Below are 21,620 nucleotides of genomic sequence, written 5' to 3' on the forward strand. Positions count from 1 at the left end.
ATTAGCTTTAATGAGAATTGTTAACATTGTTTTTATCTCATCTCTGCAGCCAAGGTTATGGGGAACATCACTAATGACTTCCGGCTGGGATACGGTGCTTTTGTAGACAAGGTGAAAATGCCATATGTGGACATCAGAGAATCAGAGTAAGCCTACCACATACATTGTACTCTTATCATCTCTTTCAATTGCAAGGGAAAATTCCATGTTCATAAATTTAAAGGGATCAAGGTATAGTTAACAGCAATACAAACTTACTGGTTTACTAGTGCAGCAGCTTTCGATGGTATAAAGTATTTTGAGAATCATTTCACTTTGAGATTGAAAAGTGTATTTGATTTTATCCCCCCCCCCCCAATTGAATCTGAGAAGCATTACTGACAGTAACGTCTTCGGTAATATCTCAAAATCGTTACCACCCTTTGAAGTGAAATTTTCACAGGCTAGTCTTATTGTGTATTATCTACATTTATGTAGAATTAAAACAATAAAATGGTTTGAAAAAAACAAAGGTATACGTTCCCTTCACTTAAGCAAGGCTTCAAGGAAATTTATGTCTGGGTAAGAAACAAACAAAAACAAGAGGCGTTTCGAGCATTGCTCTTAAACCCTAAAACAAAATTGTAATTAGAATATCATATAAAGATAATGGTCTAGTGTAGTAATTAGCTTTGTGGTGTTATATCAAATCATTAATGTGTAAATCAATTTGGGGATAGTAACTAACTTGTGGAAGTTTTCAAACTTGTTATTTTTGTACTTTGTTGTATTTTTTACTTTGCAGGTTACAGGCTCCATGTGATGGTTGTCAACCACCATTTGGGTTTAGAAATGTTCTTCCCCTTACAACAGAAACAAGTCGCTTCTCTGTAAGTATGGATTTACGTATGAACGTTTTGCTAGGTTTATTGTCAAAAGTGTATAAGCAGCAGTGCTGTATTTCTTCAAAGAGTACAATTTTTTGTTGTCTCTTTTTTTTGGGTATTCCTTGTAATGCGCAGTAGAGTATACTTATATACATGTAAGTAACTGCGCAATATAAATGTCCGTTTTATTATTATTATTATTTTAGACTTGGATCTGTTTCAAAACTTCGCTTACATTTTCCAACCTATTGTAAATTATTTAATTCTGTCATGCACAATTTGTTTTAGATAAAATGATCATATGGACAAATTAATTGTTAACTTGGTGTTTTTTGTGTGCAAAATGCACCCACCCCTCACGAAAAACAGGTCCTAATAGCACCCTCAAGTGTCCTCTTTCTCATTCTGTAAACTGCGTCCCTGTACGATCTTTATATTATTTGGTTTGAACCAGTCACTAGCGACTGGTTGACGCTTGAAAAAGTTAACTGCACTGGGTGTGCGACTGGTTGACGCTTGAAAAAGTTAACTGCACTGGGTGTACAGGGGGCAAAACTTTGTACAAAACTGTGTGCATGTGTGTTTCATGTAATTGCAGTCACCCTGACGTCATATTAAAGCCAGGCATGTTCATTTATAGTTGAGGTAGGTTTATTCTTATGATTTTCTCACAACTAACACTATTATATTTTGTTTGATATTTTTAGGAGGAAATTGGCAAAGTGCGTGCTTCAGGGAATCTTGATAGTCCAGAAGGTGGATTAGATGCTTTGATGCAAGCTACAGTATGCAAGGTATGAGATAATCTAGATTTCAGGCATTCCCACTTTAAGGCTCTCCAAGCTATTTAAGCAGATAATTTTACTTTAAACATTTCTACAATGCAAAACATTAGCAGGATAATCTCCACTGATGTTACATGTGATTTTTTATTTGACTCAAAGTGATAGCCTTATTCTGGGGAGCATAGTTTTGTTTGTGCTCAGTTCAATTTTCGGTCTTGAAGGTAATGTCATCTTTTGTTTTTGTCAGCGTAATACTTATTTTTAAGCAAAATTATGTAGAAAGAAACAGTAAAAGTCAAATGTGAAATTTCAGCTGCATACCGTGGCTGTTTGCTCAGTAAACAGCAAAAACTGTCACAGTATTTTCACAAGAACATTGAATCCATCCACGTTTAGCACGGTGACGGCAGGTACCAACCGCAATTCTTGCTACAGCATTCGTGCAAACAAGGGAAATACTGGGATTGGTCAGACACGTTTTCTCTGACCCTCTGGTTTAAATGGAAGTGGGTCAAATCTTGCAGCCATTTTTGGCCGCTAAGACCATTTTGGTACAATCCGCTTGCAGCTGCTATGGTCTCTAAAGGGTTGAAGTGCAAGTAACTATTTTGAGATTTTCAATGGGGATTTGACCTTTTTGAATATTTTACAAAGACAGTGCGGTTTGTATTAATATTTTGAAAATGATTTTTTTTTTTTTTTTCCAGGAGCAAATTGGGTGGCGAGACAGAGCAAGGCACATGCTTCTTTATTCCACTGATGCACCATTCCACATTGCTGGTGACGGAAAGGTAATTTTAGAAGTCAAGTAACATGTCTTATACCTACATACAGCCTACAAGTTTTCTACTGTGTGGAATTCAAGCCAAGGAATAGTTCTAAATTAGACTGGTGTCTCTCAAACTTCTATAAAAATATTAAAGAAGACAACACGGTTACAAGAATGAACTTATGTACAACCTAAAGCTTGATGTTGTCTTAATATTTAGAATAAAAGATGTAAACAAAGAGCCAAAGTTGTGGTAATGACATTGACATTTAAAGGCAAAATAAAAGACTGCCCAATGAGGCTGATTTGGAGAAGTTAAGAGGACTCGTAAAGGAAGAACGGATGAATAATTAAGATTGGTAGAAGTGAAACTGTCACCCACACACACAGACCATTACACTTTTGTTGAATACTTTGTAAAGAACCAAACAAGCAGTGTTGTGATACGTAAAGACCAAACCAAAGACCACTATTTTACACATTTCATTTAAGATTGATTCTTAAATTTCAATGATTTATTTTGTTATTTTGTGTTTGACAGCTTGCAGGAATTGTGAAGCTAAATGATGGACAATGCCATATGGACAGTGGGACCAATGAATACTCTGCATCCAGTGAACAGGTAAGCCTTCTTAAAGCATTTGGGTACTTTTTGTAACACAAAACACAATGTCCACAGATTTACATTAAACTTACACCGTTTCAAGGTAATGATAGTAGAAAGCGTACCTTGAAATATTAGTTGCTGAGGTGCTGTAGTTTTTGAGAAATGAGTAAAACAATGTCATGAAAATATGTTTTTACATGCTAAATTTTTTTTCGTCTCATGAGCACCGAGACGAAAATTATTTTCGTGACATTGTTTTACTCATCTTCAAACTGTGTAAGTTTAATGTAAATCTGTAGACATTGTGTTGTTTGTCCTACAAAAAGTACATAGACCCTTTAACCACTTAGCGGTGGTATTTTAAAAATGATTCCTTGTCAACCATGTATAATTTTCTGGAACTTCTGTTGGATTTTCTTCAGTTACTGTGTTACCACCCTTCCAAAGTTATATAATGGAAGGGTACTTTGAAAGGGTGATAACAATTGTTTTCCTTTGAAAATATTGTTGCAGCAACGAAACCTAGACTTGACAAAGGAAAGATAACAAAGATGCTCATAATACATTCCAGAATTTTATGTTGTCGATTGAGAAAATTGAGTTGGCACTCGCTGTGATTTGCAGAATCTCGGCTGTGAACCTTCCAGTTGTTAAAAAGTGTCTGTCCGAAAAAAAATTGTGTTAATACATCACCAATGTGAACGGTTAAAAACACCATCCCAATGTGTTCAGTAGCTTTTATGTTGAACAGTATGTTGACCAATAGTTAAGGCGTAGCAAAATGAAAGTAAATGCTAACTTCTATTTCCTTGTTACTGCAGAGACTGATTGCAAAAACCACAATCAAGCCATCATTGGCATTGATTCATTGTTTTAGTTTTATGCAAGTCGGGTTGATAGAAACAATCGCCAACTTCTACCCCAACCTTACAGTAGAGATCAAGGACTAAAATTAGTGATGTTCACTATTTAGGTTCAATGCATTTGTTAAAGACGTGGCTAGATAAAAGCCAATGCCTACCTTAACTTGGCAATTCCATGGTAAAACAGCCTTACTCAAAAGATTACATTTTGAGAAAAGCAAGTAAAGAGATAAGCTGTTTTGCCATAAAAACAGGATGAATGTGTTAGAACAGGCCGAGATGAGACATGTTATTCTTATCCAAACAAACTGCTTTTTGGAAAACCTACCTCAACTTACCAAAAAATTATCTTGTATAACGAATCAAAATGAATTTTTTTAATTGGGCTGTTTTGTCAGGGAAGGGCCCAACCTAAATGTTATTGCAAAGACCAAGAGACAAAACTCAAATCAAACCCTATTTTCTCATCTATTTACTTGATTGATTCATTTGTTTCACACAGGACTATCCTTCCATTAGTCAACTCAGCGGTAAGATGCAGGAAAACGGTATCCTGCCTATATTTGCTATCGGCAAAGAGCCAGCAGATAAGGCAGACCCAATAGTATACTACTCAGTAAGTTCTAAACAGTAAATTCAAAATCACTGTTATTTAAATTTTTAGTTTTACTTTTGAAAGTAGGTAAATATAAATGTACTGACTTTTAACTAATTTTTTAGTTTTAATATCAAAAGTAAGTAAATATGAATGTATGGACTTTTAAAAGAACTGCAGTAGTATTCACAACTAAAGTGGCCAAATTATTTAGTCATGAAATAGCTGTGGAATAGCTCTGTACTGAAGGGATGAATAATTGAGACACATTAGGGGCCAATCACATAAAGCATGCAGGCACAAAAGATTGCTAAGCACAGAAAACTCTTGCTTAGCAAAAATAGGTTCCCAGCCAAAATTCTGCACATTTACATGTACCATTGCTCTCTTTCATCCTTTCAACTCCTTCAAAATTCCCCTTTGAAACCAACCTCATAGTTATTGCCTACAATGACACAGTTTAATTTATTCGATTTTTGTTTCTATTAAATTGTTATTTATTGTTGTGCCTTGAAAGCCCACTTGTGATAGATGGATATGTTGCGCTACACAAGTGTTATATTGTTATCATTATTAATATCATTATTGTTATTGGGCAGTTGTAATGGAGCCTGGCTGTGGCCGACTTGATGATAAAAGTATATCGGTCTAAAGGGAAGCTGGAACCTGCCCTTGAAATGTGGAGATACGATCAACTTATGATAGGAAACTGGCAACGTATAAGGAAACTGTTTGCTTATTTAATAATGTAGAGAGAAGTCCTCCATGTAATTATTTGGCTTATGTAACTTTATTTCAGGATTTACCGCAGTTCTTTCATGAGAGCAAAGTTGAACGATTGACAGAAGACTCTTCCAATGTGGTGGAACTTGTTAAAGGAGTGTACCTTGTAAGTATTTATTGTGGTTTTTGTGACATATGAGATCATGCGAGTTTACAAACTAAGTTCTTACCTTTGTTGGTTCGAAAGACTATTCCCCTTAAAGGGGCCTTAGTAGCCACAGTATATTGTGCAAATTTCAGGCATATTGGAAGGTTGTGACTCGGGGCCAATTCGGTGACTCTGCTTACTGTAAGCAAAGAATCAGCGCTTATGGAAGCAGGAAATTTCACTGTTATGTCAAGCCTACATCACAGGTTATCAGAGAATTTGTTTTTCTTACCCATGTGTAATCCACGTACTAGGCATTCTTTACTTACACAGCTAGTGAGCAAAGAATGGTAATTGCCAGTGCAGAATTTGATGGTAAGCAGAGCCATGAAAGTGGGCCTTGATTAACCACTTCACGATGAATGACATAAAGTTGTCCTATTTATCTGGACATTTTTTTACCCAATTTGTGAATTTGTAGACAATGGCTTACATCTTGAAACCTCCTAGCTATCTTACTGGATGGAGATAATAAACTATAGTCAAGTGTTGATTTAGTACATCAGACCAAATCTCGGCTGGGATTAAAAAAAACATTCAGATGATGGTACCTTGCAGAAACTAATAGTAAGCGCTTTGATACACCACTAGTGGTGTGATAAAGTGCAATAGAACTCAGTAAGATTATTATTAAGGGAATCAATGTGTGGTGAAGAGGTTTTCAACTAGTGGTTTAATCCCAATGAGGCCTGGTTCTTGATAATTATCAAGAACCAGGCCTCGGCGGGTTTAAACTACTAGTTGAAAACCGATTCAACACACTTTGATTCCCATTCATAAATACTTTTTCGGTTAAAAACATCATCACTTTTTAGTCAAAAAGTAAAATAAATGCAAAAATTATAATTGTTAAATGATTTCTTTCAATACAACACCCCTCCAGCTATGAAATGGCAGAGCCCTCCGCTGGCCTCGCGTAAACAACTCCTTATAAGGGAATGCTGTGGGCGTCGCGCGTATCGCGTGATGTGGCACAACTGTTTTAGCCGTTGCTCTCGACCAATAGGAATGAAGAAACTGTCTTATAATAACAGGTGCAAGGTCGTGGTCACGCCCATGAATTAACAATTTTTACCGATCATAAACAAAGGTTTATACACACCCATGTGACGTGCTCTCTACCAATAGGAGTAGAGAAACTGTCTGGGGTATTTATGAATATAAAATAATTCTTACTCACATTTTCTTTTCTTGCTCTCAAAGAATATCACATCTGGTGTGAAGATTGAGGACGATGCATCCTCTGACCTCATTGACGTTGCGTACACAGCCACATGTTTGGATGGAATCCCACGTAAGGGCATGCAAGAGTGCAGCAGTCTGAAGTTAGGCAACAATGTGACATTCACATTGGACATCACCATGACCAATAGAACCTGTAATATGGCAGAGAAAGAATATACGTAAGTAACTTCTTTACAGTGACTAATTTCAAAGCTTCCGTCTGGGCTGGATATTTTTGGAAAATCCACAAGACTGAAGTGCTTGTAGTTCAACATTTGTGTAACTGGACCAGAATTTACAAGACCAGGGGTCTGAAATTAGGCAACAATGTGACGTTCACATTGGACATCACCATAACCAATAGAACCTGTAATATGACAGAGAAAGAATATACGTAAGTAACTTCTTTACAGTGGCTAATTTAAAGCCTCCGTTTGGGCTCGAAATGTTTGGAAAATCCACAAGACTGAAGTGCTAGTACATGTTGTTCAAAATTGTGTTCACTGGAAAAGAATTTAGTTAAACAAGACCAGGACTAATTTCCAAGCCTCCGTATAGGCTCAACATTTTGGGAAAATCCACAAAACTGAAGTGCTTGTAGTTCAACATTTTTGTTACTGGACCAGAGTTTAGTGTACGAGACCACGATCAAAATAAGTTGAACAAGCACCAAGAGAAAATTTATCCCATTTGTCTTGTGTGTAGTACTCTGATACTGAAAAGAACTGAAAGATATTCATCAGACTCATTATTTCTTCATCTGCAAATCAGAAAGTGATTGTTTGAAAACATTATATGCTGCAGTTTTCGACATCCTGTCTATACAAGTTAACTTACAAAACTTTTAAAACAACTTGTTTCTGTTTATAGTTTCTCTGTAGGCCCAACTGCTTTCAAGGAGTCTCTTCTAATCACAGTCGTACCAGTGTGCGATTGCGCATGCTCTAAAGACGAGGTGAGATTATACCAAAAACAAACCTTACTCTGATAAAGGCACTGTAAACGTTTGGTAATGACTCAAAATATATATTTGCATCAAAACTTACTTGGTAACGAGATATGGAGAGCTGTTGATAGTTTAAAACATTGAGAGAAACGGCTCCCTCTGAAGTAACCTAGTTTTTGAGAAAGAGGTAATTTCTCACTAAAATAATAAAAGACTTCTGGCCAGAAGCACACTACATTGTAATTTGTACAACAAGGGTGTTCATCATTTTCCTGCAACATCAATAACCAATTGAGCCCAAATTTTCACAGTCTAGTTATTTTATGCATATGTTGGGATACACCAAGTGAAAATACTGGTCTTTGACAACCACCAATCATGTTCAGTGCCTTTAACAAAACTAAATAACCTGCTTCTCAACTGTGTCTCTTTTCTTTCGACGGTAAACCAACCTGGGGCCGATTTCACAAAGAGCTAAGATTGATCTGCAATGCAAATCAGTCGTAGTTGCTAAGCATAATGTGATGTCCAAGTGGAATCACTATGGTAATATTGACAATTTGTCTTGCAATGAATTTTATTGCTTTGTGAAATCGGCCCGATTTCATGGCCCTGCTGGGAATTCTGCACTTATGTGGAGAATCTTGAAGATTGCTATCTTTAATGATTTGAATCATCATTATTGATTTTGATTATTTTTTTGAGATGATCGGACCAGACGTCTGCACAGGTAATGGTACTCTTGTCTGTGGTGGTTGTGACTGCTTCCCAGGCCGCTCTGGAGCTAAATGCACATGTGATCGAGAAGAAGCTGAGGGCATTGATCCTGCTTGTTTATGGTAAATAATTAATAAGAATTTAAAAATTTATTATGCGCAAGTTACATACCAAAAAAATGTTCAGATGTCCATTACAATAGTAAAAAATACATGCTAAAAGTAAGTAAAGCTACTTACTGGCCTTATTTATTAGTGTTTTAAGAAATTGAAAAAGCAGAAATATTTGCTTTAAGATTTTCTGCTCAGCAAAAATATGCAGGGTCTTAACAACTTTTTTGTGCTGATTTTCTCATTTTTGTTTAACCTAAAATTTCAATGATACAAAAAAACTGGTCACTTCTGTACCCAGTTGATGTTTGTCTAGGCTTACTGTATATTTGCTTCACTTATTTTTGCATGCTTCATCTATCGATGATAAGGTATCAGGGTAACATTTCTGTCTTTTATCACTTGGAGAAACTAAAAAGGAAAGTGACTCCAATGTTTGATTGTTTATTTTAATTTTGTAACAGGCAAAATAGTACATCAGAGTGTTCAGATAGAGGAAGCTGCATCTGTGGAAAGTGTCATTGCAACGCCAGACCGGTAAGTTTCAACAGAACTTCATGAACAAGATGAGAAACTGAAAACATTTAGAATTGTTCGCTTTGAAAGTTAACTGGAGCAAAATCTCACTGTCACATTTTAGAGTAAACATCATAATGTATTGTTATGGTTTTAGTTTGAACGTTGGGCTCTTCAAATGCTGTTTCTTTGACTTTATTTCTCTGCAGGTGTGGTCCTGGTATAAACTTTAACATCACTGAATTTTCAGATTGAAACTACTCTCCTTTTTTTCTTTTTGATAATTTACATATAGACCAATCATGTTTCTTTAACTTTAAAGCACAGGCATCAAATTATAAGTTATCACGGAATACGGAAAAATAAAGCGCTTCTGCGTCCCATGTCCAACGAGGCCGAAGGCCGAGTTGGATATGGGATGCAGACGCGCTATATTTTTCGTATTTCCATGAGCGCGCGTGTGATAACGTATTTATCTTCAAGCAAACTTGGTGCGTGACCATGGAACACACAAGACGCAGGTAGTGGTATTAGCCGTGCACTATTATAAGTTATCACACAAGCGCGAGTGGATTACGGAAATATATAGCGCTCATACATTATCACACGCGCGCTCGTGAAAATACAGAAAATATAGCGCGTCTGCGTCCCATATCCAACGAGGCCTTCGTATCCAACGTATTTATCTTCAAGCAAACTTGGCGCGTGACATAGAACACACAATACGCATGGTAGTGATATTAGCCGTGCAATATAGGTTTTTATCACCACTCCATTCTGCCAATCTGATTGGAGGATTAGCGCGTACTTGAAGATAAAGGTTTTTATCACCACTCCATTCTGCAAATCTGATTGGAGGATTAGTGCGTACTTAATGGTAATTGTCAAATTGTAGTATCCGCGCAGCCGCTTCATGCGAGCCAACATAAACATGAAATAACAAACATGTGAAAATTTAGGCTCAAATGGTCATCAGAGTCAACAAGAAACAATTCTTATACGTTGTAACTTTTGTAGAACTTCAAGTTTAGGCCTTGCGAGATCAAATTTAATTGGTTTACTCATTTCTCAAAGTTCTAGCAATTCAGGCCAAACCGTTTAAAGGGAAGTTTTTTATCACGACCCTAATGTGCAAATCTATACACAGTTATTTTTTATTTCAATCTTGACAAATAAATTACTAATTGCACATTTGTTGTTCCACCAGAGTCCTTTAGAGGAGATATATGGTGATAAGTGTCAGTGTGACACATACTCATGTGAACGTTACAAGGGTCTACCCTGTGGAGGTCCAGCACAGGGGGTCTGTAAATGTCACAACAACACTGGTCTGAATTATTGCCAATGCAATCCTGGATGGTCAGGCAGCAACTGTGGATGTGAAAAGAATGCTAAGAAGTGTGTATCTCCAGACGGGGTAAGTTGATGTTTTTTCCATGCACTTCAACTGAAAAAGTAGTGATGATGACATTGCCAATATGCGCAATGTTAATCTCTTAATGGCCAGGTCCTCAACATTGTCATGGCAACTGTAAAAAGATTGGTTGCATTTCACATGAAAATGCTCCATATTGAAAATTTCAAATTTGAGAAGATACACCGTTTTGCCTTGACACAATGATGTGTTCTGTTCAGAGGGCGCTGTTTGAACTTCTGATGTCAAATTTCTTTCCTCTGTTAATATATTTTTCTTTCCTCTGTTAATATATTTTTCTAAGTGCAAGTCCGACAAAACCCTAACCTGTAAGGTCCCGCAGATCCTCTTCACAGCATCTCTTACAAGTGCCCCCATACAGAACAAAAACTTATTGTAAAAGAACCTCTGCCCAGCGCACCCACCCTTACGAACTCTCTTCCTGCTACCCTCCGTTCTCAGATAAACCCAGACCTCTTCAAAATACGCCTCAAATCCCACCTGTTTGCTCAATCTATTTTGTAATCTTTAATTGTCAAGTTAATTTGTTGATTTCTCTTGTATAAAATGTGTTTATTTGTATTGTTTGTAAAATGCATTGAGAGTTCTTCCAGTACTGAGATGAGCTCTATAATTGTCTTATTATTATTTTTATATCGTCTCTTCTCTTGTTTCTCTATTTTACCAGAGTATATGTAGCAATGTTGGTGTCTGTGAATGTGGCAAGTGCCTCTGCAACATAAAAACAAGAAATGACACCAAGAAATACTTGGGATCAACTTGCCAAATTTGTGAGGTGAGTAAAGACTTCCAAGTGGCCAGTCAAACATAGAGTGTAAAGGGTGAGTGCTCCTGAGCATCCAACACGCATTCTGATGGGGGAGTCATCAGAATTTGAGATTGAATGCTCAAAAAAGATTCTGGATGACGGTGTTATCCCGAGCCTAAAATGTCATCTTTGAAAGGGGCAATTTCCATTTTGCAAAGGGCACTTTCATAGGAAAATCTTAAAGTTTGTGGGAAAGTTTGAAAGGGCAACAAGGCCAAGACCAGGGGCCTTTCTCAAACCACTGCTTGGGCTCCGGCTCAGGCTCCGCGTGCTGATATCCGTGCAATACGCACTGCTCCAAAATGCAGGTTAAATGCAAGCTGCGTACACAGCACGCGGAACCTAAGCCTGAGCCGGAGCCCAACCCGTGGTTTGAGAAAGGCCCTAGGGCAACATTTACCATGGTTTTCAAGGCCTCCGTGGTATCACCATGTAGATCTTATTTAATGACATAATACGGCAACCTTCTTGGAGGTAAATCAATGATGAAATAGTGGAAGGTCGCAGTTATTTATGCAGAGCCAATGAGCAACCTTCTATTGATCTCTATGATAGAGGGCCCCCTAGTCCAGTGATATTCAGAGTTGTTGAGAATATTGCAACAGCTGATCGATTATAAGCCATTTCATGTTTTAAAAAAAAACGTAGGAGTGCACACAGGGTGCCAGACTAGACTACCAATGGGTTGTGCTGTGTCAGGGCCCAATTTCATAGCGCTGCTTAGCGGCCGATTTTGTGCCTTCTGTGCAATTTTTATTTCATAGCGCTGCTAACCGCAAGCACACGAAAAGGCATGCTTACCGCACGAAAATAAATGACGTCCAAATGCAAATCCACGGTAAACATGCAATATGGGCGCCCAATTTTTCTGCTAACCTGTGAAATACGCTAAGGCTTTAGCAAGTTTTTCTGCTACAGTAAGCATGCAAATTTGCTTACCGTTAAGCAGCGCTATGAAATGGGGCCCTGGACTGAAAGGAGCACTAAACAACCACATGACTAAACACAACCGGTCCCTCCATGTCACAACTCTCTGACAACACTTCTCTGGTGATATTGTATGTATAACTCATTATTTTTTCAAATTTCTTCAGGAATGTCCGAGTGAGTGTAATCTTCATAAGGCGTGTGTCCAATGTCAAGCTTACGGAAAGGGAAAGTACAAGGATGATGAGGACGCTTGTAAAAACTGTCCACATAAAGTAGAAGTCTTTGAAGAGCTTCCTTCCATCAAGGGTAAAATGAAAATCAACATTATACCAGATAATTATCTTCAAGCAAACTTGAATTCCTGATTGTGACAAAACACCAACAAGAGGTGATATAAACCTATTGTACTGTTCTAACTCTGTGCGTTCTGGGCCATTTTAAACCAAGCATGTGCAAAATGTACAGCTGTTCCAACGCTGCATACCGCGATAATCTGTGCATCACATTTGCTTGAAGATAAATTCTTTATCACACAGAAAATATAGCCTGTCTGCGTCCCATATCCAATATGAGATGCAGTATAAGCACTCGTTTGATTACTAATAATGTTATGTTAAGTGTTTAATATTAGGCTTACATTACCTGAGGAAGCCGTTACCGAGGCTGGTTGATACAAATGATCATGTATGTACCAAATGATACTCTTCCACGTGCATGTATGTTTCAAGAGAATCCAATTTCATGTTAGAATCCATGAATTGTACAAGTAAAAAGGTATAAAGTGCATATTCCACCAAAACAATATGCTTTGTCCCCAGTGCAGTTATAAAATCAATAACTTAATATTAACAATATGATTCAGACTACCTCCAACTACCGGGCAATGTCAGTGGTCTATTTGGTAAGACATCTGCTCTAGAATTTCAAAGGTTGTGGGTTCGATTCCCACCCGAGTAATATGCCTGCTTGGTGTTAGCCAAAGCTGGGTGTCTTTTGGACACCCTGTTTTTAATTTGGACACCCTGTTTTAAATTTGGACACTCTGTTTTAAATTTGGACACGCTGTTGTATCTGTCATTTACATGTAAAAGTAGTGTTAGTAAACAATTTGGACACTCAGTTTTTTAATTTCCAGCAAATTTGGACACCCTTTCACCAAACCTGTGCTTAAACCTTGTATGGCTGTGAATTTGTTTCACCGAACTCGAGAAAGTACTGATTATATGGTGCTTACACATATCGGTGTACGGGTAAAACCAAATAATATTCTTTATCCTCCGATGCAAAATGAACATTTTTTGAAGCTGATTGTTGTCTTTTGTTAATATCTTCATTTCCAGGTAGTACAGTGTGCACCTTCAAAGATGAGGATAACTGTAACTTTGAGTTTACACATAGGAAGATAGCAGATGGCGTCATTGAATTAAATGCCATTAAAACACTAAGTAAGTAAATATTTTTTGTTTGGTTCTAAAATATTTTAGGTTTGTTGAGAGTCAAAAAGAAAAGCTTTATCTAGGGGAAAAAAGAGTATGTGATGTTTTAAATGTCTGTTTAAAACCGGCAGGGTTGGGCCTTACGGTAAAAGACCGAGCTAAAGGCGAGGTCCTTGATCGCCTGGCCCTGACCTTGACCCTGCAAGGTTTGAAAGGCTGTTTGAGACTGATTCACTGCTCTTTCATCCCCATTCATAAATAACTTGTTTGAGGAATGCGTCAAGGAAAAACTGTCATATTTTTGTGAAATTTATTAGTGTCCTGTCTTTGGGTCATTTCGCCAAGGGTCAAATGCATGCAACACTTAAATGGTGCTCACGCACTTGTACTTATAGATTTAATATTGAGTACAGTTTGTATTGATTGCGTAAGTTTGTCAGCCAACACGCGTCTAGCTATGACAGGCCTGGAATTTCATCTTTGAAAGGGCAAGGCCATTTTCATTTTGCCAAGGGCACTACCATTGGAAAATCTTAAAGCCAATGGGAAACTTTTTAAAGGGCACCAAGGCCAAGATCATGGGCAACAGAGGCCATGGCCTGCGTGATAATGCCAGGCCTGCTATGAGCCCCTACTGTGCTTTAGCCAACCATTTATTTATTTTTATTTGTTTGCGTATTGTCTGAAATGTTCATGTATCGGCATGCAAATCCCGCAGTGGCTTCTTCATGGGATTAACCAGAAGTTAACATTGTTGTTGTCTTGTTCCACAGGGTGTCCGTTAGTTGCAGATGTTATATGGATCATAATTGGTATAGTGATTGGAATCATCTTAGTTGGTATTGCCTTATTGCTCATCTGGCGTCTTCTAACCTACATCCACGATAGGAGAGAATTCCAGCTATTTGAGAAGGAGAGGGTTAACGCACGGTGGGAAGGGGTGAGTCCATTTAGTTGTAATAGCTGTATCATAACATAATTATTGGTTCAAAGGGGGGAAACTCATAACTGCTGGATCTATAAAGGATTTGAGGCATTGCATGGTGAGGTATCAATATATACTTGGTTTGCGGCAACACCATGTGTTTATCTACTTGCCAGGTAGAGTTTGTTTCTTAGAGAACTGTCTTGCTATAATTCTACTACCGCGGAGTAGATTTATCGGATTGTTCAGGAGACTTCTCAGTTCTAAAAAGAACTGTTCTGCTTTTTAACTATTACCTGGGCGGAAGGTATGGAAAATTTGCTGGGACTACTACTTTAGCTTATAAAATCGTTATTAACTATACTGCAGTGGAGTGAGTTCTTAAAATTGGTCTCCTATCTGCAGGAACTATCTTTTCAAATTTGCTGACTAAAATAATTAGCGATTTGGGACGCCCTTTTGGTACAAGGTGTATTACATGTAGTATTATTTATTGTCCAAATCAATGCCGAAATTTGTACAGTTGCATGGTGTCTTGAATTCAGCTACATGTTACAGCCCTAATTTTTTGTAGCAATTCAAAAATTGCATTTAGCGATATTTAGCTGAGAATTCAGGGTTTGAATTTTGAGAGAAAATCCACAAGGCTGCTGGGTTTGCAGCTAAGAAGGGTTACTGCACCAGAATTGTTTTTACAACACTAAAACCAAAATGAGGAAAAAACTTCCTGTCGCAACATTTAATGTGCATTTAACTGTTTTTGTTTGCAAAAAGCACTAAGTCATATGACAGAAGACTTATCTCAGTTGTATTCATGAGGTTTATTAAAGTATACTTCTTTACTCAATAGAATTGAACGGTATTTTTTCAGACTCAAAGCCAGCATTTGAACATTTTAATGGAAAATTTGTTTTTGTTCAAGATGTTAGACAGTGAGGTTTTATTAATCATATTTAAAAAAAAATTGTTTTAAAAAGACAGCTGGTGTCATAACTTTACTGGCCTGACACCTAAACTAGTGGCCTAGTGCCTACAGTAATAATCAGTTTCAAGAGCCTTGGAATGGTCTGTAGCAACGATAATTTATTAATTTGTTTTTTGTTTGTCTTGGCAGGGGGAGAATCCTATTTACAAGCCTTCAACATCAGTATTCAGAAACCCAACTTACGGCCAATAAATTCTGGCTGTAGACCAGCCCTTGCATGCTAACCTGAGATGTGTTAGCTGAAAAAGAAGAAACGACCGAGTGAAAACAGATAAACAGCTTCTTCTTTTACCGTCCACGGAAACTTGCATCTTGAAGTGAACTGGGGAAATCATCTTGTCTTGGATATTGTGTGCACAAGACGATTATGTAGCGGTGGATGGGACTTTTGGTCATCAACCCTGACCTTCCTGAATCTATCAAATTCCAACACCTGAGGGCTCTGGAGTAGGAATGCCAACCTTAGTATGCAAAGCATCATTGCTTTGGCTGAGGGGGACTGATTCTGTCAGATTCCAGTGGCATAAAGTAACTCATTACAAATCCTGTGGACGCTGATTTGCTTTGCAATGTTATCTTGACTACGCAGTGCTGATTCCATCAAACTCCAATAGAATACATGTACTGTAACTCATTACCTGTGGACTCTGGCTCTGATGGAATTGGTACACCCACCAACAAGGAAAGCATCATTAGCGATCCAAGCAAAATCAAACCAAGATAGTCGATGGATTTTGAATGGATCAGGAAGGGTTAGGGTTGAAATCTTGCATGTATGCGTGTGTGTGTCAGTTAGGGTGCCAATGCTTACTGTGTGTGTACGTCTTATAAGAGTTTGGACAACTTGGATGCAAAGAAGCAGCAAAACTTTTGCATCCTTTTTCAGCCTCTTGACTTTTTCAAAATGGCCGTGTGTGTAACTTGGAACTGGTGCATTTGTTAATTGTGTGTATATATGTGTAGTACATCAACCAGGTTTTCATCTGAGACATTTAATCCTTTTTTATTAACCTGATTTTTAATTATTGCAGAGTGAAAGTAAATATATTTTAGGATATTGAAATACTAGAGCTGTTTTGGCCTGCGTATATGAATATAATGAAAGGCCCTTTGATATTTCAATCTAGAATGCCTTGGGTGTGATTTAATCCAATGCATTTGATATCTGTCCATGCAAGAAAGTAACATGGGTGTCCAGTAAAAAGTACTCTTTCAGTCTTTGTACGACTTCTTCTGTTCAAGAACTCTGGATTCTAAACAGCAAAAATTGCAAATGTCTCTTCAGATGTTCCCCTTTTTTGCAAATACTGTCCCAATATCAGTACTACCTGACTTTCAAAAATGTGCTCAAGTTGTGATATCTCGCCTAAAACGAAACACGAGAAAGAAAGTTTCACGGTGAATATCATTTTGAGTAGCATTTATTGAAGTTCCTTTTGTTTTTGTATTTTCACGTGCAATCTGCCACAGTAAAGAAGTGAAGATGGTAACAAACTGGAAATCATACCCAGTTTCTCAACAAGAGAAAAAGAGAGAACTCTGCTCATCATTTTACTTTTAATTACTGAAGTACTTATAATACAACTCTTAAAAGAATTTATTTTGTCACTTTTTGTGTACCACTTTTAGTTTTATTCACAGGGTTTCGCTTCATCCATACTTTTTTTAAATGTGAATACTAAAATGGGAGTAAACTTTTCTCTCTTTCAGAAAAGTGTACTTTTTAGTTGTTGTTTTTTCTGCAGTTTTTTTCATTTCTTCCTTTCATTTATGTGATTTTTAAATTGAACCGATCACTAATTGAATCAACTTTTTGAACTACAGAATTTATAGTTGTATGCCTTATTGAGGTCTTCTGTTTCTATTGTTTATATTTCCTTGGTGCTTTTTAAAACTTCAGTGTAACTGATCATTATGCTTCAAGAGCTGTAAATACCTGTCACTTTAGTCTGTGTGTGTGAGATAATCTAGTGTTGAATGTTCATGCATTAGATTTAGAAGGACATTCATTGTTCGCAAAAAAAAAAATAAAACCTTTTTCTGGCTTTAGTCAGAGAACTGTCTTATGCATCAGCGTGATATTTATACATTTTTTTAAGTAAGTCGGGCTCGCGTAGGATAGAAAAGCTAAGCACCATAAATTTAAAGGGGCCTTACGCACATAATACCGAACAGTGTAGCTGAAAATAAGTTAAGTTGATGAAGACCTTTGTCATGGTGCCTCCATGTTGGTTTTTTATTTGGGGGGTGGGGGGGGGGGGGGAGGGTTAAAGAAAGAAAATTTAAATACTTTAAGTCCTTCATTTAAGTAGTTTTGTGTACATGTATATGGATCTTCAGCGCGCAAAATTGTTAAAGTGGGACTTCAGAATGAGCATAATTCCTCTGATGGTAATTAGTTACAAATCTTGATAATTCTGGGGTTTTTTTTTTACCCAATCAAGATGTGGTCACAAATTGATTTTTTGTTTAAATATATTGTTATGTTTGTTGTGAATAATTTTTACTTAAACTTGAAGGAATAAGTACTGGATAAGAAGAATCAAATCTTAAGATGACTTTCTAAAGTGACGGTGCGGTGCTGCAGTTATGTGACATACGAAACCTAACAGATTTTCACGATTGAAAGTGGATAACGAACACATGTTCATAGTTTTTATGGTTGGTGATCAGCAGGTTTTTACAATGGAAAATTACTTTATTTAGATATTATTAAGTGCTGTTAAAAGGAACACGTTGCCTTGGATCGGACGAGTTGGTCTATAAAAAGCATTTGAAACCGTTTGGTATGAAATGCATATGGTTAAAAAGATGTTTTAAAAGTAGAATATAATGATCCACACAAGTATCACTCAAAACTGTACGTTTTACTTTTTACGTCGCGAACTATCACGGTCGGCCATTTATGGGAGTCAAAATTTTGACTCCCATAAATGGCTGACCGTGTTATTGGACGAGGTAAAAAGAAAACCACGCAATTTTGAGGCATATTTGTGTAGATCATTGTATTCTACTTTTACAACATCTTTCGAACCATATGCATTTTATAACAAACGGTTACAAAACGCTTTTCAAAGACCAACTCGATCGATCCAAGGCAACGTGTTCCTTTAAGAATAAAGTGTTCCTTTAAGAATAAAGTGTTATAACAAGATACATTTGAAAGCAAAGGCAATGGTTATGACATCAGTCAAAGAGGAGGTACAACTTCAATATCTGGTGTGAAAAATCTTTTGAGAAAAGGGTCTTTCGAAGAAACGGGAAAGGAAATGATGAATGAACATGAAGAAATAGATAAGAAGAAGCTATCACTGATGGATGCTCAATATTGGTTCCCCTTTTCTTCGGGGGGGGGGGGGGATACATTTTCCCTCACTAAGTTATCCATTAACCCTGACTATTCTTATCAACACAATTTCTTTAGACAACTGAGCAATAAATTACCTTCAATTGATTTTCAAATCCAAACCTTGGGCTACTTCAGCCATATTATTGAAGCCATGGGGTTGCACAAAAAAAATGCTCAGTGGTCTAGTACTAGTAGTTAAGCATCTTCTCTAGCAATGCAAAGGTCAAGTGATTTGCCTGTGGATTTTTTTTCTTCGCAGAACTTGAGAAAGAAAGTACTAAGTATAGAGTGCTAAAGACATGTTGACATGGGTAAAACCAAATAATAACATAAAAATGGCTCCAAAATAGTGGACAGAGCACAAACCAATGTTTTGCCTTCAAAAACATCTCTTATGCAAAATTGAATTTTATATTTATCAGCAAAGAAACTTACCCCGAGGGTAAACTTCTGACAAAGATGACGAAAATGTATTTGGTGACGTAATAGAAATGCAATCCAGAGGACTTGGATTCAAATCCAGGTTCATGTTGTGTGTCCAAAGTGGCGGCTATAGCCATGGCTATGGCTGGATCGTTGCACTATCATGCATTTACGTATGGGACGTCCTTAGCAACAGTCATAGTCGTAGCCGCAATTCGTACACAGCTGTTGTCAATTTTTAAAATCTTTTAAAATAGAATGAGTCATTGTATAAAAAGCATGTATGTATTAAAGTAGCTTTATAATGCAAGTTTATATTTGCCATGTGTATTTACTATAGCAACAAACTGTGTATGATTTTCATTATTAACTTATTATATTTTCTTGCTTTAAAGCTTACTACGTTTATTAACAGAACAAGTACTCTCTTTAATGGTACCACAATAATAACTAATGAATGCAAAGATGTACAGTATTATGCCTAAACTGTAGTTTTTGTTTTTTTAACGAGGAATGTATATTGACTGATGCATGAATATTTATGTTATGTTGAAGCTCTTCTAAGGTTACTTGACAGTGAGCCCTTTGTTTACAATTTAACCACCCTCTATTGAAATCTGCTGATGTCAGCATGCATTGTGTCTGCATACATTTTGTTAAGGAGAGACATCTGCAAATAAAGTCTGAATCGCTCACTGCGCTTGAATGGGTGTGTAAGAAAAAATCACGCTGACTGAACAATTTCAGACAATCCAGGTGTCAGATGCAGTTGTGTCCGCCATGCTATACTGTCCACTCCGGACACTTTTGCATATGTACATGTATGTGCACGCGTAAGCGAGCGAAGACATTTGCATTAAACAATGCTTGTGGACATCAGCGGGCAGAAACTTAATTTGGTTTTGCAGTGACATTAGATTTGAAGCTTTCCCAGGGGTCGATTTCACAAAGGTATTCCTAACTTAGGACTAGTCCTAGGCAATGCTACGAGATAGGACCAGTCCTAAGTTAGGATGAGTTACTGGTCCTAACTTAGGACCAGTCCGATCTCTTAGCATTGCTTAGGACTAGTCCTAAGTTAGGACTACCTTTGTAAAATCGACCCCTGGTGTCAGAAATAATTAGAATGCAGGTGATAACGATGTGAAATAAGTGTCTTCAAAATTTGTAGCACTTTTGTTCATTTTTTTAGTTAAAGAAATCAAAGAAACACATGAACCCAATACATGTATTAAACAGTGCACATTTCAAAATGTGAAGCAAAAGACACAAAACACAATTTTTCTGTTGATCAAATTCATAATAGTCTACTCAAAATATGTGTGCATATTAGAATTAATTCATGCTCTAGTAAAAATATATTTAGTTTATTTGTAATTGTAAATTATTTAGAAAAATCATGTCCACTCAAACTTGTTTCAAGTATCAAATAGGAGCTTTTTCAGATTAGCCTGCATTTCTATTTGCTACATATAATAATTATAACTGGGCTGCGAAAAAAAGCTCAATGTGATTAATGGTAAAATTACAATTATCTTTATTTTCATTATTTGTTTAGAGTTGTTTTCTCTTCTGTTTTGTAACCCGCTTTTGACATGTTGTATGTAAGCCAAAGACTTTTATAAATGATTGTAGAAGTTTTTATTTAATTGGTTTTTCGATTTCGGAAGAGCTGTTAATTTTGGTTATCAATTACGTTGATTAGTCTGATACATTAGTTTCTCAAAAACTGTGCTGCTGCAATCTGTTCATTATAAAAACTTATTATTTGATCTCCGTTATCACGTTTGATATGAATTGATGACTTAAGTTACAGCTGGATCATGAACTTTTCTTACATTTGGAAATTTTGGTGAGTCTGTCGCCCTCAACAGGAGCTGCTCAATTAAAATGTCCACAGATGTAACCAGCAATGTAAGAGCGGAATGCCAAGTAACTTAAATTACAGCAAGTTTTATTATTTGGAAATTATTTGTTTTTTGATGCACATGTGATCCTTGTGAGGACAATCTGGGCCCAATTTCATAAAGCATGTAAGCACAAAAATGTGCTTAGCATGAAATTTCTTCCTTAAAGGCAATGGACACTATTGGTAATTACTCAAAATAATTATTAGCTTAAAACCTTACTTGGTGACGAGTAATGGGAGATGGAAAAAGCCAATTAGTAAGCATAGACTTTAGTAAAGGCACTTGATGCATCCTGGATGGTATACAGCACAAACATCACGACCAGCACCAGTCATTTTCGCATTAAACTACTACATTACACTATTGGCGATTGTCAAAGACCAGTCTTCTTACTTGCTGTATCTCAACAGTATGCATAAAATAACAAACCTGTGAAAATTTGAGCTCGATTGGTCGTCAGAGTTGCGAGATAACTATGAAAGAAAAAATC

At 36.9% G+C, this 21,620-nt stretch overlaps 1 protein-coding gene across 1 annotated transcript in view; it reads left to right on the forward strand.

The window, feature by feature from the left end:
* The window catches only part of LOC117299995 (integrin beta-PS-like), a 40,008-nt gene extending 21,770 nt beyond the window's left edge, over positions 1–18,238 (forward strand). The window contains exons 6-22 of the mRNA XM_033783636.1: positions 50–146; positions 785–869; positions 1,574–1,660; positions 2,359–2,442; positions 2,962–3,042; positions 4,393–4,506; positions 5,285–5,374; positions 6,620–6,819; positions 7,511–7,595; positions 8,292–8,425; positions 8,878–8,950; positions 10,137–10,346; positions 11,032–11,139; positions 12,267–12,408; positions 13,443–13,547; positions 14,312–14,478; positions 15,578–18,238. Coding sequence (XP_033639527.1) covers positions 50–146; positions 785–869; positions 1,574–1,660; positions 2,359–2,442; positions 2,962–3,042; positions 4,393–4,506; positions 5,285–5,374; positions 6,620–6,819; positions 7,511–7,595; positions 8,292–8,425; positions 8,878–8,950; positions 10,137–10,346; positions 11,032–11,139; positions 12,267–12,408; positions 13,443–13,547; positions 14,312–14,478; positions 15,578–15,640 — 1,925 coding nt within the window. The 3' untranslated portion in view covers positions 15,641–18,238. The remainder of the gene's footprint in view (positions 1–49; positions 147–784; positions 870–1,573; positions 1,661–2,358; positions 2,443–2,961; positions 3,043–4,392; positions 4,507–5,284; positions 5,375–6,619; positions 6,820–7,510; positions 7,596–8,291; positions 8,426–8,877; positions 8,951–10,136; positions 10,347–11,031; positions 11,140–12,266; positions 12,409–13,442; positions 13,548–14,311; positions 14,479–15,577) is intronic.
* The last annotated feature ends 3,382 nt before the right edge of the window (positions 18,239–21,620 follow it).

This window comes from Asterias rubens, chromosome 15 (genome assembly GCF_902459465.1).
Source record: "Asterias rubens chromosome 15, eAstRub1.3, whole genome shotgun sequence".
Lineage (NCBI taxonomy): Eukaryota > Metazoa > Echinodermata > Asteroidea > Forcipulatida > Asteriidae > Asterias > Asterias rubens.